This window comes from Pararge aegeria, chromosome Z (assembly GCF_905163445.1).
Source record: "Pararge aegeria chromosome Z, ilParAegt1.1, whole genome shotgun sequence".
Classification (NCBI taxonomy): domain Eukaryota; kingdom Metazoa; phylum Arthropoda; class Insecta; order Lepidoptera; family Nymphalidae; genus Pararge; species Pararge aegeria.
The window spans coordinates 18,720,150-18,736,642 of NC_053208.1; the positions used below are offsets into that span (position 1 = coordinate 18,720,150).

The 16,493-nt window shown below is 36.4% G+C and overlaps 1 protein-coding gene across 4 annotated transcripts in view; it reads right to left on the reverse strand.

Annotated features, from left to right (window-relative positions):
• Nucleotides 1-16,183, reverse strand: part of LOC120636573 (mucin-12-like) — a 37,726-nt gene extending 21,543 nt beyond the window's left edge. For 3 of the 4 annotated variants that reach the window (XM_039908111.1, XM_039908110.1, XM_039908108.1), the window contains exons 1-2: nt 16,144-16,183; nt 15,789-15,897 (exon numbers count right to left, since the gene is read on the reverse strand). In XM_039908111.1, coding sequence (XP_039764045.1) covers nt 15,789-15,808 — 20 coding nt within the window. In that variant the 5' untranslated portion in view covers nt 15,809-15,897; nt 16,144-16,183. Of the gene's footprint in view, nt 1-15,788; nt 15,901-16,143 lie in introns of all 4 variants that reach the window. The other variant, XM_039908109.1, reaches the window with a different exon arrangement.
• Between the last annotated feature and the right edge of the window lie 310 nt (nt 16,184-16,493).

Below are 16,493 nucleotides of genomic sequence, written 5' to 3' on the forward strand. Positions count from 1 at the left end.
AGTCAGATATTCCGTATTGCCAAAATTGCCTCATTTCCATTCCCAGTTTTAAAATTGTTAACAATGGAGTACACTTTTTATTACTTGTCGTGGTTAAAGATAATTATCGTAACAGTTACGTTGAACCCATTTTGTGTTCACTCAGTCGTTTTAAAAACAAACTTGTAAACGTATTATTCAAACGAATTTTATATTCGGTTTCTTAATTTTCTTGTGTGATTAAATAACACGCAGTGTTAATTATTTTGTATCGGCCAGTAATATCCGCTTTCAATGTGCTGGGCCGGTATTGAAATGGGTGTGTGAAATTACAATTACCGTGACTTTATATGTTAGAAAGCTGTAATAAAGCCACTTTTAAAAACGTATCTGAATATTTCTCCACCGTAGAACCTATGACACCGGCTATGTGTATTAATCACAATTGAAATAACTCACTGATATTAGTCGTTCACCTGGATAGACTATGTTATGTAAAAAAACATTATGATAAAACTAATGGATGGATTTAAATACGTCTTGACCCGACCCTTAAAACTAATAAAATAAATATATCTGCTAAACCGATCTTAATTAAATTTACTAAAAACAGTTTATATTCCGAAGACAAACGCTGACTAAAACAGCTAGTGAAGAAGTAATAATGTAGTGTATGTAGTGTAATAAACACATACAGTCGATTCGTCTCATTATTAATAAGACGAATCGACTGTATGTGTTTATTCAAGTCGTGTGCTGTTGATAAAATCGAATAAACGTCGTCCTTTGCTTTCCAGTCCGGAGCGCCAGTAAAATAATAATTCCACGAGTATAACATCATAACTTCCTGCATCATCTATTCACGTGATCAAGACGTGGAGTGCAGTAAATGTACATATTGTAAATCTGTATCGTGAGACAAGGTCTGGTCTGTCATAGCTCGCGATCCGAGGTCGCCGGTGAACGTACGGGGGCAAATATGTAAGCGTAGCCAATTGTCGGGGTTTTTGTCTCTTTAGTTGTCCCTGCGTGTGAAACAGATAGATGCATGGAGATAGTAGTTTCCTAAGAAATTGCATTTGATTGTACAATTGGACCATATAAATACTTATTAATTGTAAACGCACACTTAATCATTCTGTAATAATATAGGCGTATTTACATTAAGGCTGTACCACGAACTGAAAACGGCCATACGTTTTCTGCCCAGACCAGACGAATTCAAACAAAACTATGCTACATAATATTATATTTGAAAGTTGCACATGAATGTTTGAATATGGACACTGAAGTTAAAGAAATAAGGTAACACATAATACGTTAACATGCGGTTATAAAATGGCACCAAATTAAAGTACACTGATCGTGAACGTTGTTACTTGTTAGCATAAAAGTCTTATTATTAGCACAACATAAAAGCCAGTGATACAGATCAAGAGATAACTGCCCTACATAAAATAACATTAAAGGTTTTTTTATTACTTCGGTCTTGACTGTCACGTTTGATGTCTCATTAATAAAAGTGACAGAGCGACGATAGCTCAACGGGTCTCATTCGTCACGCATTACGGTATTATGGTTCATCAACCCTAGGCCTAATTGCATTTTAGTCACGTTGCAATTAACACGTCGCCCGTGATGCGAACTCTAATCGACTAAAGGTTAAACCACACAAAACAGATGACTTTGAGTTAAAGTTAAATTAAACTATTTAGTACATATACGGCCGATTGGCGCAGTGGGCAGCTACCCTGCTTTCTGAGTCTATGGCCGTGGGCTCGATTCGCACAACTGGAAAATATTATTCATTAAAATATTCATCAGTCATATTAGTACCCATAACACAAGCTACGCTTACTTTTGGGCTAGATTGTGATGTGTGTATTGTCTTAGTATATTTATTAATTTATTTATTAAATTCAGTATTTCAATGCCAGTTGGTTAATGGCTACTGGTAGCGACTGGTTATCTGCGTTCGCGATGAGAATACACCTGCTGCTGTCATTCGTTTTGTGTGAAGACAACCGGTTGAGATGTTGTTGGAAAAGTTCCTGAATCAGTCTGAATGATACACGTCACATTGAGGAGCCCCGCAGCTGCACAAACGGTCAATCTGCCATTTTGCGGAGCTTGTGAGGTGTAGAATTCTGTTTGTTTTTAATAATTAGATAATTATTGTCATCATTTAAATTTAAGTAAACGTTTGATGTCCATCATGCTTATCATGGTATGATCGGGTAAAAGGTTGTGCCATGCTTGCAAAAGAAAACCCCTCTTATTCCTTAAAATATAAGCTCAATCGCTTAGTAGCACGTCTACGTCAGTATAGTGGCAACAAACCTAGGCAAAAGCCTCCTACCAGACAATTCGCGTGACGCCATTTATTCCGAACCCAGCACGTTACAATCACTCAGCAGACCATGGAAGCTATTCTTAGTAAATAAATATAAATATGTCGACAATACACTTATTGCTAGCCCCAAAATAAGCGTAGCTTGTGTTATAGGTACTAAGATGTCTAATTTATATTTTTATGAGTAAGAAACATAAATCATTATAATATTCAGATAAACAAAAACACCGCAAACCATTAATGTTCTTCCGTCTCGTCTTATTACAAAAATTTATAAACGAGATAAAGCCTAAAAACAAAATACAAATCCTTCAAAATGCCGTAAGAATAACGATTAATTCTATGAAACAAAGACTTTCCCAGACCAGGAAATTGGAATATTTTTCGGTGTATAAGTTTCCATGAATTAATCCAGAACATGATACTCGGGTGCCAATTAATATTATATTTTTTTTAAATCGTTGATGCGCTATTCAGTAAAAAAAACATCCTAACACCCACAGTTATATTCGCACTTTCACATTTATAATATTACTTAGTAAGATTGCATTATGTCTAACCTCCAAACTCAGGTTTGAACTTTGTAAAAGAGCAGACTTGCTAAACCGCCTCATAATTATGAATGTTTTCCTATTCTACTTATTTTTGTACCTTCCCCACTTTCAGTGTAAACATAATAAGTACTTTTGAATAAAACACTTACGAAATTCGTACAAAAAGACTTCTTGAAATAGAGTCGAGATAAAGATGAGACCTTGACACATTGATTTCCAAATACTTAAATACTCCTAATCCATAAATATTTGTCGTTTCGAGAACTCTTTTGCATATATATGCATAATTTCTTTACCAGACTGACTATTATAATAGTGTTCACACACAAAAGTTACATAAATATTGTTCAAGAATATTTTTGCAAACATTTTACAGAATGTTCAAAATGTTTGATAAATCAAAAAGTCTTCTGTTAATTTAAATAAAATAATGTTTTAGTTTTACTATCTCATAACCTTTACGATTTGTAGTTATTATGCGAAAGAATATTATTTTTGTAAAACAAGAAGTGAATGAAAATTCATAATGAGTGGTAACAACGCTTCTCACAGATTATCCACAGAATACTGAAAACAAGTGAGTCGATGCCTATAAAATGACTAAAACATACAACGTAACGTACGTTTGACCAATGAAAATGCATGATTGCGATCCACTACTGTTGTTACAACGTGGTTACAACAATAGAGGTAATAAAAGTCAAGCCCAATTACCTTTTCTAATTATTATAATTATGTACCTATGTAAGTTCTGTTTTAAGGTATGGTGCGGTGCTTCCTCAAAAAGTTAAAATATTGTACAACATTTTGTTAATCAAATTTTTAAAAGTTTAGTGCGTTCGATTATAGCTAAAAAGCTACGGGCAGATTTAAATCTCTATCGTTATAGACGATTATTAGAGTAACGGTTATTTTTGTGTGATAATAGCAAACTAACTAGATTTCTTCTGAGAAAATAGATTAGTAGTGCTTTTTGAGATAGATCGTCCCGAGAAGGTAACACCTGCGTGGTTACTTCTGCAGCTAAGAATTGTTGCATTGCTGTGTTCCGGTCTGAAGGGCGTGGGTGCCGGTGTAATTACATGAATATGAGGCTTAACATCAACGCCTCAGATTGATGGACATAGGGTGACAAGTTGCAGGACGTGTTCCTTGCATGGCATGCAAAGTGTACGCGATCGTTCTACTTAACATCATCAGGTGGGCCTTTGCTTAGTCCGACAATTATTAATTTTATATTTTTAAAAAAACCTTTGAGAAAAGCATTGAAGGGATCTTAATAGGTATATGCTACTGATATTAGTCTATTCAATATCTTCTGCTATACAATTTACTGATAGCATGTAAATAATAGAATCCTGAGTTGGCAACCTTGTAGCTACATAATTTACATAGTGGTTTGAAACGTCTCTCAGGTATTTACCGATCAACATAAAGTTCTACCTAAACCTACCTTCCAACGAAAGCTTAGTCATTTTACAGCAGTGCAATTGATTTATTTGATTAACCAGCGGTGTTGGTGCTCATTTTAATTATTTTTATACGAGTTGATTCACGCAACTTGATTTACGTAAAAATGTTGACATTCTGTTTTTATTAGCCTCTTCAAGCGATTTTGCAACAAGATGAAACGGATGTTTTGTTTCATTTCTTCAATCATTACTTAGGTACTTGTTTAGTAAAGAACTTTTTTAAGTTCCATTAATGACAATTAATAGCGGAATATTAAAAAGCTAATTAATGTTTGAGGCTGTTTTTCTGACTTGATGAAATTCCAATATCGCTATAAATGCGGTTGGCGTCGTCAAATATTGTTTAAACGATTCCAAACAAACTTCCTTATTATCATCAGTGCATACTTTTTTGTGAATCCCCCGAAAAGTTCAATCAACCGGATGATAAAGGCGCCAGTTAAGCCATCGCGCCGGGAAACGCATTTAGCAGTTATAAAGTAATGTCCCACGTCGCATCGGACTTGTGCATGTGCGCAGAATCTCAAAACCAAGTGAATCTCGGAACCCACAGCACGCACCGCTCGTCCACGCCTGACACGAAAGTATTACTGCCAGACGATATGGAATATTTAATACGCTTATATAAAGAAGAATTGTTTTTGAAGTCAATTAATTGTTCAGAGTAACACAAAAAAAATTGTTAACTATTAAGAGTTAAGTAGCGTAATTTTAGTTCACTAGAATTTCAATCACTACGGATCAAGCATCGTTTTACAAAAAAATGTACCGCATTGTCTTCCAAAAGATTAAATTTATTTTATTAGAGTTATGCCTTATAAGGTATACCTACGAATACCTGACATGAGGAAGCTTAACTTATTTATTTACTCATTGTGAAACACAAAACGAAGACCAGACTTTCGAGGCTGACAACATATTTCTACATAAAAACCGGTTCGAACTTTTGTAATTAAGGGAAGACTTCACATTCCGTAGATTTGGGTAAGAAGTTGCATTATCGCGTCCTGAAAATCTAGGGAGGGACGGCCTAGTAGCGATCCCACTATCTTCTACTGGATGGGTTATAGGGAAAGGTGGACCACTTTTCCTCCGGACTCTTTAAATTATTAACTAAAATTACAGTTTAACAACTATGCGAACAATGCGATAAATTTACAGCCCTTTCCTCTCTGCTATAAACGGTAAGGCTGTATATACTATCAAACCGCGTAATGTACGTTTACTTTAATTAAGGCCAGAAAGGAGGTTTTAATTAGTTTACACTACTAATAATTTCTCGCTCTTGTTATCTGTCCTAAGGTTATCTAGCAGAGATCGATAAAATCGCTTTTGTGTTACACTTTGTTTCTGTAAGTATAGCATTTAATATAAAATAAATTCAAATTGGAATTTTCTCTGGTCTGATCTGGTAGAAGACTGCGGCCGTGGCTAATTACCATCTCACCGACAAACACGTACCGTCAAGCGATTAAGCCTTCCGGTAAGATGCCAAGTGGAAATCAATTAGGAGTATGGGTTTAATATAAGTGCCATTTACCATCTCTGATTGATGATGTATCACTTATAATCAGGGCAGTCCGGGGCAAAATAAATTTGAATTAAAAAAAACTATTATTCTGGAAAATTCCTTTAATTTTTCCGAAACCCTATTGCTACTGAAACCACAAAAGAGATATTGTAAGACAAGGTTCGCGTTATTGACAAACACTTACGCTTCCTCGAGCAGAAATTCAACTTTTACCACAATGCCGACATAAAACATGTTTCGTAAACAGGAACTGTTCATGCGTAAGTGCCGCGACAATACGCCGCACCCCCGTTAAACCTCATAGGATACGACATGTGTCGGTAAGCGCATATATGTCATTAGGTGCTGCGCAAACGTAGATACTAGTTTCTTATATTTGATCCGACAACCAGTAATTTATTTCCATACCATGATGGTATGGAAAAAAAATTGAACTACTCCACCAACGGACGTCAACGACTGCCTTTTGTATCGAATTCCTACCCAACAACCTGTTACCCGCTTGATAACTACGTGTAATGGGTGCGCAAGCGTCACTCCAACACCCAAGCTTCGAGCTAATTTCTTTAGCTTCGCAATACACAGTTATAACAATAACTTTCTAAGGATCTGAAAGTTTCATTTCATCTGAATGGATCTCTCTATCGAGAGGACATGAAAATACACACTGGAGGTACGACATCATAATAAGCAATTGAAGTTCTTCTGCATCAATCTCTTGATCGTGGCACTGATGGTACAATCGAAAAACAAACCCGTAACGTAACCAGGTGCAGAAATCGGTGATTGTGTCCAGTTGCCTTACCGGAAACACCAACCTCATCTTGTGATGGTGTCCCGTGCCGGTAACAAAAGTCTTAGTTTGCGCGATTCTTTATATTCTTGCCTAAGTAAATGGTGCTGTTAATCTATTCGATATACCTAGATGGCGATAAAACAAAAATGTTGTTGGTTTAAATTTCTTAACTAGAGTGACTAAAAGGTATGGTACCTTGAGTGTGATCCTATCACTATATTATTCGGACCTCAAAAACTATACTTCCCGGTCACCAACAATCTTAAAATTTAGCAAGAAACGTGGCCTCGAGATATAGTATAAGTGAACGAATAAATCCGAAAATCATTATTTGCAACGATTATCACGAGTGTTTTTTACTAGATTTACTAGAGATATTTAAATAAATCGCATATAAACATAATATTATACTTTTTGAAAACAAAATGTATGTTTCCTAAATTTCATGAAATCCAAGGTAACATGCAGGTTGAAATATAATGTATGATTTTATACAATAAATTAAAACCAATGATTTTGTAAAAATAACATTCACAGACGAAAGTCATTTCAATCAAAGAAATAGTTTCAATAAAGTTTATACGACCGAAATAATTGAAAACAAAAGACGACGAATCGATTTTATAGAACTATACAATATTATGACTAGATACGTATACGATCTTAAAAATATCTGTCGCTAACCGAGCAAAGTCCAAATATACTCGATTGGAATCCTCGACTGCAATAATTACGTAACAACTAACGCAGACCACGGACGTAGAAAGAGCCAAGGTCAAAGAACTGTTCCACTCACGCGTGGCCAAGCTTTCGGTCTCTAAAACTACAAAGCTGTCTTTGTCGCACAGAATACGAATCCACTCAAACGTAGCAAAATTTAAAAAGTTCCTGTTCTAGGTTACTTATATGGATGCAAGTGCTCATAGCCTAGTGGTTAAAACTACACCTTCAAGGGGCCGAGTTCAATTTCCAGCACGCACCTTATTTCATCTGTGAAGGAAAGCATCGTGAGGAAGCTTACATGCCTGAGAGTTATCTATAATGTTCTCAAAGGCGGGTAGAGTCCATCACACCGCACTGGGCCAGCGTGGTTGACTACGACCTGACCGCTTTTTATTGTGCGAAGATACCCGTGCCCTGTAGTGGGCCGATTAAGGGTCCGATAAAGGGTGAGAGGATTGAAGGTTGTGATATATCTAGTTATCAACATCACCCTTAGCGATGAGTTCTCCCCTGGTCGTGGCAGGGAGGCTTGGTTGCCCGAAGGAGTGAGATCAAAAGCCTAATTCTAATGCATACATTGGTGGGCGCTTTCAAGTTAATTCAATTCAATTTCGTGAAATGAAATTGCTCAGGTGGAACAATCAAACCATTACCCGGGTTAGGCCGTAGTTTAACATGCTGTCCCAGTGCGGATTGGTGGACATATAAGTGGTTATATAAGTGGTTACTGAAAAATAAAAGAAATGCAATAGAGAAAACAAATAAGTTACCACGAAACAAATACCTCCATAATGTTTTATTCATCTGTTATCTCACAGCACATTCCTCAAAAGGTCGTCGGCTGGAAAGTGAAACTGGTCGATGCCGAAATTGATGCTTATAATATAAAGACGCACAAAATATTATGTTCTCATCCACCTTATCGGGAGTGAACCCGGATCTACGTATTACCGCTGTCGCAACAAACGTAGCCCAATGCCAGTATTAATATAATTCATCTTCGTTCGCTCGCATCCGTGATGCTCATCTGACGAAAGATTATGATATAATATTTAGTTTACTTGCGCAAAGATTATTACTACCTGCACCAGGGTATTACGGGGAAAATTTTATATAATATATTACCTATGTAACTTTATCGGCTCTATAATTCAAATTAATCAAAAATATTTAAACACATTGTACCGATTCGTCAAATTTCCATATACATGTATTTAAAACATAAAGCAACTTCTACAACGTGATTTGTAATTCATTAAAATATCAACCTTTAGAATTAGCCAAATAAAGAACTCTCGTAGGTATTCCGAGCTTGCGGAAGGTCATCGAGGTTGAATACCATTAGGTAGTTTCCAGTTTCTCACTAGTTGACATATAAATTGCCTACTAACGGACACATATGCATAGCAAGAAATTTATTATATCCTCTATTGAAATAGCAATGGCTCATTAGTTTTATTTGTAATCTACAGATTAGTGTCGAAATATTTATGACTAGTATTGGAATCAAAGCTTGCATCATTATCATCAGTTAAAGAAGCGTCGACTGGGTTAGTATTGAAACATAGTTATAATATTGATATTTAAATCTAAGTGGAAATGAAATCGAACGTGATATGCCTACTCTGTTGTCTAAAACTTACAGGGCTAAGTTGTAATTTAATCACATAAGGCCACAATTGATCCAAAGAAAATTCTCGCTATGCATTATTTCCGACTAGTTTATTTTCTAGTGAAACTACCTACAATACTTGGTTTGCTTTTTAACCAAAGAAGGATATGTGTAATTTTCCTTGGAGTTAATTATAATCGTTAGTAAGTAACCTAGCGTTCTTAGATCGATACCGATTAAGTTGTGAAAATTACGGCATGCCTCTTTATTCAGCATACGTAAAGGTGCACGTGTAAAGAAAAATCCTGCAATAATTTACCGCTACAAGCCTGGCCGCGCTGAAGCTATTGAGTTGCGAAAAACATTTGTCGACAGCGCGGCCCGGCGGAGCGGTGTGGCTTCAAAACAGGTTCGATGATGCTAGTTGTGGTGGATTCGTGAATAGGTCATAATAATCAAGCTGTAGTGGAGTCAACAACGTGTTTCGGCAGTTGCGTAAGCGTGGAAGGATTAGCGGGTGCCAATGGGTCGTGACCTGCCCGCGCTGTCGCCGCCACTGGTTGCCCTTGACATATCGCTCCACTAGATGTAGAAAGTGCAAAGAATCAAACCGCCCGCACTCCACATATTATTCACTGGACAGTATCAAACGCTATTTTGAATATAGAATCAATACAGCGACTCAATGTCTAACAATTCATACAGTAACATCTTAGAACAAACTGTCTGAATTTTCGTTTTATTTTTTTGTTTAAGTTTGACTTTGAACATTTAAAATCAATTGTTTCGAAACATGCCTTTTCCATTCTAAATATGACAAGTTGATTTCAAGAGCCCTTAACCTAATTTTTCTGTATCGGTTTATCGCTGTTAATTATTTACAGTTCATCCTCATCAGCGCATTATATGTCTTACTACTAGGATAGAGGAGGATTTAGAGATTTAACTCACTTCACTACCAAAAAATCTTTCGTACTCCCATATAAAACAAATGCAAAATATTGACAGCCAAAATATTAGTCCTACAGTGAATAAATAGTTGTGCAAGGTAAAATTAGTCAGTGTGATGAATGACGGATGGCATGTGATGACTTCATATTCGGAGGCGAAAGCGCTAGTGGGATGGAAGGTTGCGCCGGCTGCGGGTGAGATGCTGAAGCCTCCAAAGTCTAAGATCCCACTAGACAATTGCACTTTCGCAACTGTTTGTTTGCAAGATAATTTTATATGAAGCTATGAAGCGCACACGCAACCCAGCTTTTGAAATGATTGCGATGTTGGAAACACCTACGTGTCGAAAATCGAATTCCATCATTTTCATATCTTTTAACATTTGATTCTGCATTGTACTATATATTATATGCTAAAGTTAAAAACCAGGATAATTTAGGTTCTATAATTGAATATTCAACTGAATCAGTGTTTGTGATATTAATAAATACATAATTTAGTAAAATTCTTAATTTAATATTAAAAATGTTTTTATAATCTACGTCTAGGCTAGGGTACGTAACTGATTAACGTAATAGTAAAAATGGTAAATTAGATAAAGTAACGGTAGAGTCATAAAACACATTTCTAACAGTAAAGCATCGTTAAAGTAGATAGCAAGAGTTTTTCACGTCCGCCTATTCATGTACGTGTTAAAAGCGAAAGTGAAGGTCAGATGAAGACGAGATGCGATGATGCGAGAGCGGACGAGACCGGTCCGGTTCTTAAGCGTTATGAGGAGACTTGCAACACCGGTGTGCTCCGGGGAAACTCGCACAGCCGTGGGATATCCGTGAGCAAATGGCAGTTGACAATTATATCGCTTTTCAAATGTGCAGCTTAAATTATATCAAAGAAACTTTTAAGGCATGTGGTTGGGCCTAATACGACTAATTCAATAGCAATCGATATTCAGTTGCCGACTCACTGAATGATCGTTATTAGAAACTTTGATGTTTACAACTTACATCCTAAGGCCGTACATGTGATTCAACCAAGTACCTACTAAGCAAGAGAGAATAATACTGAATGTCTGCAGAGTTAATGTATTTATGTCACGGTTTCGATGTTCACCAAAAATGATTCATACGAGAGGCCTTGGTGGCGGTAAGTCTAAACTCTACCAACAAATACCGCCAAGCGATTTAGCGAGGCATAGTAGAAACTGATAAGTAGGTATACCACTCCAGTATATCAAACATCATAGAAAGGATAACTGCGAATCTAAATTTACGTAGGTATTCGTACTAGATCAACGATGCAGTTATATACATGTTCTACCACGTTCAGTATTGAGATTTTTGATAAGAAATTAACCAGCCCATTAAGCCTTGTTCTATGACAAAGACGGCCGGTGCCCAGCACTACCACACACAGGCTGATGATGATTTCATGATGATGATTGAAATTACCGTCGGTCAAGTCATGTCAAGTTTTACCACAATGTTGGAAATGACTTTCCCTGCGTACGAGTTGTTAATTATTATCAACTATTTATTGTTAGATTCGTGCGATAACTTCTAAATGCGGTTATGTCTCCGCTTACTTGTAAACGTGGTACAAATATCTATTACAACTTTCTTTTCACCTCTAAGAGTTACGTACACCCGAATCTGTATCGGAGAAATTCCAATATGCACTGATTTGTATTCAAAAAGAGATTCTGAATTACGCATAAGCGATGACAAAATGTTAAAAGTGAATTTTCTTTTAGCATCGAAAGCGAAACAATGGTGTGACGACATGTGGCCGCAAGTGTAAATTGCCTTTTATCATGGATACATGAACCTATTCGCAAAAGTTTCCGCAGTTCCGTATGTTTTAAATTACCTGCGAGTAATTAAAGTCGCTCACTCACTCATTTACTGAATAAGATTGTTTACGTGATGAAGTGCCGCTTAGGATATTATGGAAATCAATGTATTTCCTTGAGTAGTACAAAATCACAAAATTTGTCACCCTAAAGCGATTGGTAAATTATGAAAATAGGTTTTTAACCTTTTGCATTTAATTTTTAACAGTCTTTACTATACAACTCTTCAAAATTAACTGCAACTTTATCACTACCTCATTCCGCTTCTGCCTATGACGGATTTAAATTAATTATTCTATTAAATGGTACCCTAAAAATATTTTCCTTATGTAGATTATTATGTGTGTTTCAGTTACAATAAGTATTTTAATTATAATTGGCCTCATTTATGTTAATTAAGTAATTTAAAACGCAATGATAGTTTTTAGTAAAAAAAAAAAAAATCTCACGCAGCTACATTTAGTTACAGTAAACAAAGTGTCGTTGGCATAACGACAATAATGTTACCGATGATATTTTTTTTTTACATTAAGTATTAAAATTAATGTGGACTCACAGAATTAAGAACGTACAGAAACCGTGTACACAACTAATATAGAAACATCACAAACCACTCGACTTTAGTGGTGTTTCTCGAACAGACGGTTAGTCACTTTATTCCATTTAGTGGTTGGCAATCAAAAAATTGGTGAGCTAGCAACATTCCGCGCGTGTGGAATGAGTCGTGCGTGGGGCGTTTTCACTTATTTTATACAATGCACTGCATGCAACAATTGCTGAATGAGGGCTCTGTGCGTTCTTAATTCTGTGGGTGGACTGTAAAATTTAAATTAAAAGCTGATGACCACTGTCATTACACTAATATTATATCCACGATTATACGAGACGAGACGTAATGGGATTATATCGTCGTCCTACTACGCTTCATGAGTACCTACAATAGGCCATATAGGCCTACCACATATATAAAGATTTCTCTTTTTTTGTTTTAATGGGTCTAATTAAATTTAACTTCCACGTGAAAAGGAAAGGACTAATTTATTATTCGAAAAAATTTAAACACTTTTATTTCTTATCATTTCATCAACATCAGCAATATATCACAATGAGAAGGGTTTAGGCTGTACTCCACCGCACTGGCCCAGGTGCGGATTGGTGAACTAGTGTGAATTGGTGGACTTCATTTGTAATATACTATGAATTCATTAATTTTATTGTTTTTCAATTGCGAAAATTTATCCCTTCTGCTTAATAACTTGGGTGAAATCTGTTAATTTTTAACCTTCAGGTTATCTATCGCATTCCAATAGTATCCCTTAATTTAGATTAACAATAATGCACAATGACAAAGAATGATGTTAATTATTCAGTGCCCAAACTTCCAAATTTACTTATGGGTTCAAGCTACGCTTTCTCAAAAGAAAATAGCAATGATTTTATTTATATTCAACATTTTGCTAAATAACCTAGTAAATTTACAAGTAATCTCAGCATACTTTTTTTTAGAAACATTCACGGTTTAAAACTGAGGGCAGCGTTTTCGTTTTTTAAAGCTAAGACCCGCTAATTTCCTGTGCTTAAAATTATACTTTCTCTGTCTCTAGGATGCAACCAGCTATATATATGCAAAATAATAATAATTTTTGTGGGTGCTATCCAGGGGTTAAAAAGTAGTGTCCATTTCTTGTCTAAATCAAATAAAAACTTATAAAAATTCTTTGGAATCAGTTACACTGTTTAAAAAAGTTGCTTTAAGGAATTACTGAATGTGAATGGAATGCGATGATGTTAAGATTTCTTTAAGATTGATTGAATTTTATTTCGACAAAATTACTTTTTTTAATTTAAGCAAATCTTATATGTTTAATTTGGGCTACTGAATTAAATTATATCAAATCACGCAAAATATTATGTTGTCTTGAGCGGACAACGTCGCGTCAAAAAAATCACGAACTTCAAAATAAAAATCGGTGTAAATAAATACTTAACGAGTTTGCAAAAAAAATCTACCACTCAAGCCCTTCAGCATTTTACCTCTTCAAATAAACCTTTTGTTTTATTTTCTGATATTTTTTCCTTGACGGACTCTCGTTATTTTATGTGAAATAAGCTTCCAATAAAGTTTTTAAGAATTCTTCATTATTAATAGGTCTAGAAGTAAAATGAAAAGAAAAACTTTGTCAAAAGTTAAAGAGTTTAAATTACTACGAACTTTACTATAAATTAGGTTATCGTATTTAATTTTTTTGCTAATTACCTAGTATAGAAACCATTAACCGTAAATTCTTAGGATTTAGGAATAGGCAACGCAGGCAGGAACTGACACGTCCAGGCCGGAACTCGAGCTATTGAGCTACTTACTATAATATATGTAGGCGACAAATTATTGCTTGCCAGCGAGAAACATGTATACAATTTTTTTTTTATATTTTTCATTCTTTTTACACTCAGCCTATTAATGGATGGTATACCCAACACACTGCTACAATGGCGGCTTTTACTATATCTTGCTAACAATAAAATAACTACAATCAATATACTCTCCTTGTACTAAAAATGTCCTAACAAAACAATGTTTCTGGCTCGACTCGGGAATCGAACTCTGGACCTCGCGATCGGAAAGCGAAACAGTTTATTTCTTTAATAAAACTAACCTCTTGGATCTTTTAATACGAGTACAATGCATTTAAAGTGAGAATCTTGTTTGGTTATTCGAATCTATTACAAACATATTTCGCAAAGTATTACAGGGCGACTTTGGACAATAGATGGTTAGATCACAGTTACCGAATAGTTGTCATGGATTCAACTTTTATGCTTCGAAATAGGACACAATTATCCCTAATTTTTATGTATTATTTTATAAGGAAACCTACCTAAACATGATGTTAATTTATTCACTCATGTAAATACCTCTAGATTTTAATTAACAAGCTGTCAAAGTTCTCTTTTTAAAAAATGAAGTACTATTTTAGGTATTAGTTAGGGACTAAGCAATATTATGTGAAGGCTAATGGGTTTGTAATTATTGAAATATATAGTAATACTCTTGACAATGCCAAACGGATGACGAATGAAACGCTTACCACCATTCACCACATTCCGCGGGCGAATTAGCGAATACTTGGCATTTGTAGGTACGCAATTATTTGTTTATGAAGTAGAAAATAAAACTTTGTTGTGTACAGTGTTTAGGTTGCCCGAAAGTATTCAGGTCGACAGCAAGATCTCTACTGGAAAATTGGACGAATAAGTAGGTGAACATCCCTAAGAAGAAAGCTTATTACGCCGTCTAAATGAAACCGCAAATTTGAGGTGACTTAAACATATGATATTATGAAGTTACTCTTCGCTACTCCTACTTTTATATACATAAGAATACCACAGAGTCGACTACCACTAATTCACGAGCTTCGTAGGTAAGAAAGCGCGCCTGGGCGGTCGAGACTAAGACAATGTGCGCGCTTAGTCGTGCATATTTTAAAAGCAATATTTCGCAGCCTTCATTGAGAAACACGCGCCCTCATTCGTGATGTTAGTTGCCTGTCGTTGAGCAACCAACACCTGATTTCCACACAAGAAATCAGATCATATTATTTTCGCCTTATCGCCGATATGAGATGCCCTGTATCCCGGTGGCTAGCACTAGCAGTTACGTAAAGCGCTACGGTACGCGCGATGGCCGCGCGATTCACCTATGCAAACATTCGATGAAAGTGACAATACGCGCCGACTGGTTTTGATTCGGCTTTTTTAGCATAATTATTACCTATTAGAAAGTTATAGCGCTAAAATTACGACATGATATTACGAAATGGTCACATAATTATGCCGATTATTTAATGCGTTCATTAGAATAATGAATAATAGTTATCTCAAAAGTCTAGGCTATAGTTAGCATATTGTGCTACTTTATCTAAAATTTATAAAAAATCATGTCGTTGGTGATATGTCAAGGTACTCACAGCGCTATCCTGGGGTCCATGGCGAGTGCGAGTGTCAGCTACGAGAGCTGTGGCGCGCGCTGCGTGCGGAGTGCGTATGCGAAGCGCACGGCCCTGTTCACTCGGGCTGCTGCTGCAACAGAAACCTCACGTCAGCACACGCGCCTTTCCCAAACGACACACAGTTGCGACAGTGAAGCTCAACGAGGAAGCTGCATCGCACATTTAAATGCAACGTTAATGTCAGAGAGCGTTTAAATGCCAATAGCGGCGACCTTTCGGTTTTGAACTAGGTTGTGCAAGCGAGGATCTCCGGTCGTATGAGAAAGGCGAGTGCGTGTGGGGACCGCTGGTTGCGGAGGGAGTCGAAACGCACCGGGGATCAGGCGGGGAATAACACCGCTAGCGACACGCTGCCGAACGGCGACTAACCTCGTCGCGGCGCGCGCGCCTCTTACTTATAGGCGTATGCCCACACGCCGCGCCAACAGCCGCCCGCCCGCGCCGTCGTTACCACCGACTCACCCTCAGAGGCAGTGGCACCAGCATATCTTCCTCTTCGTATCCTGTATAACAGTCTAATTCCATTGAGTTGGACATCTCCTGTAACACATTACTTCACGTTACTTTCTGTATAAGAATATAATATAATCAAGATGAAACATTTATTTTACTTAAGACAGTCAATTTCAAAACTTTGAAATGTGGTTTGAGATTATTGGGATA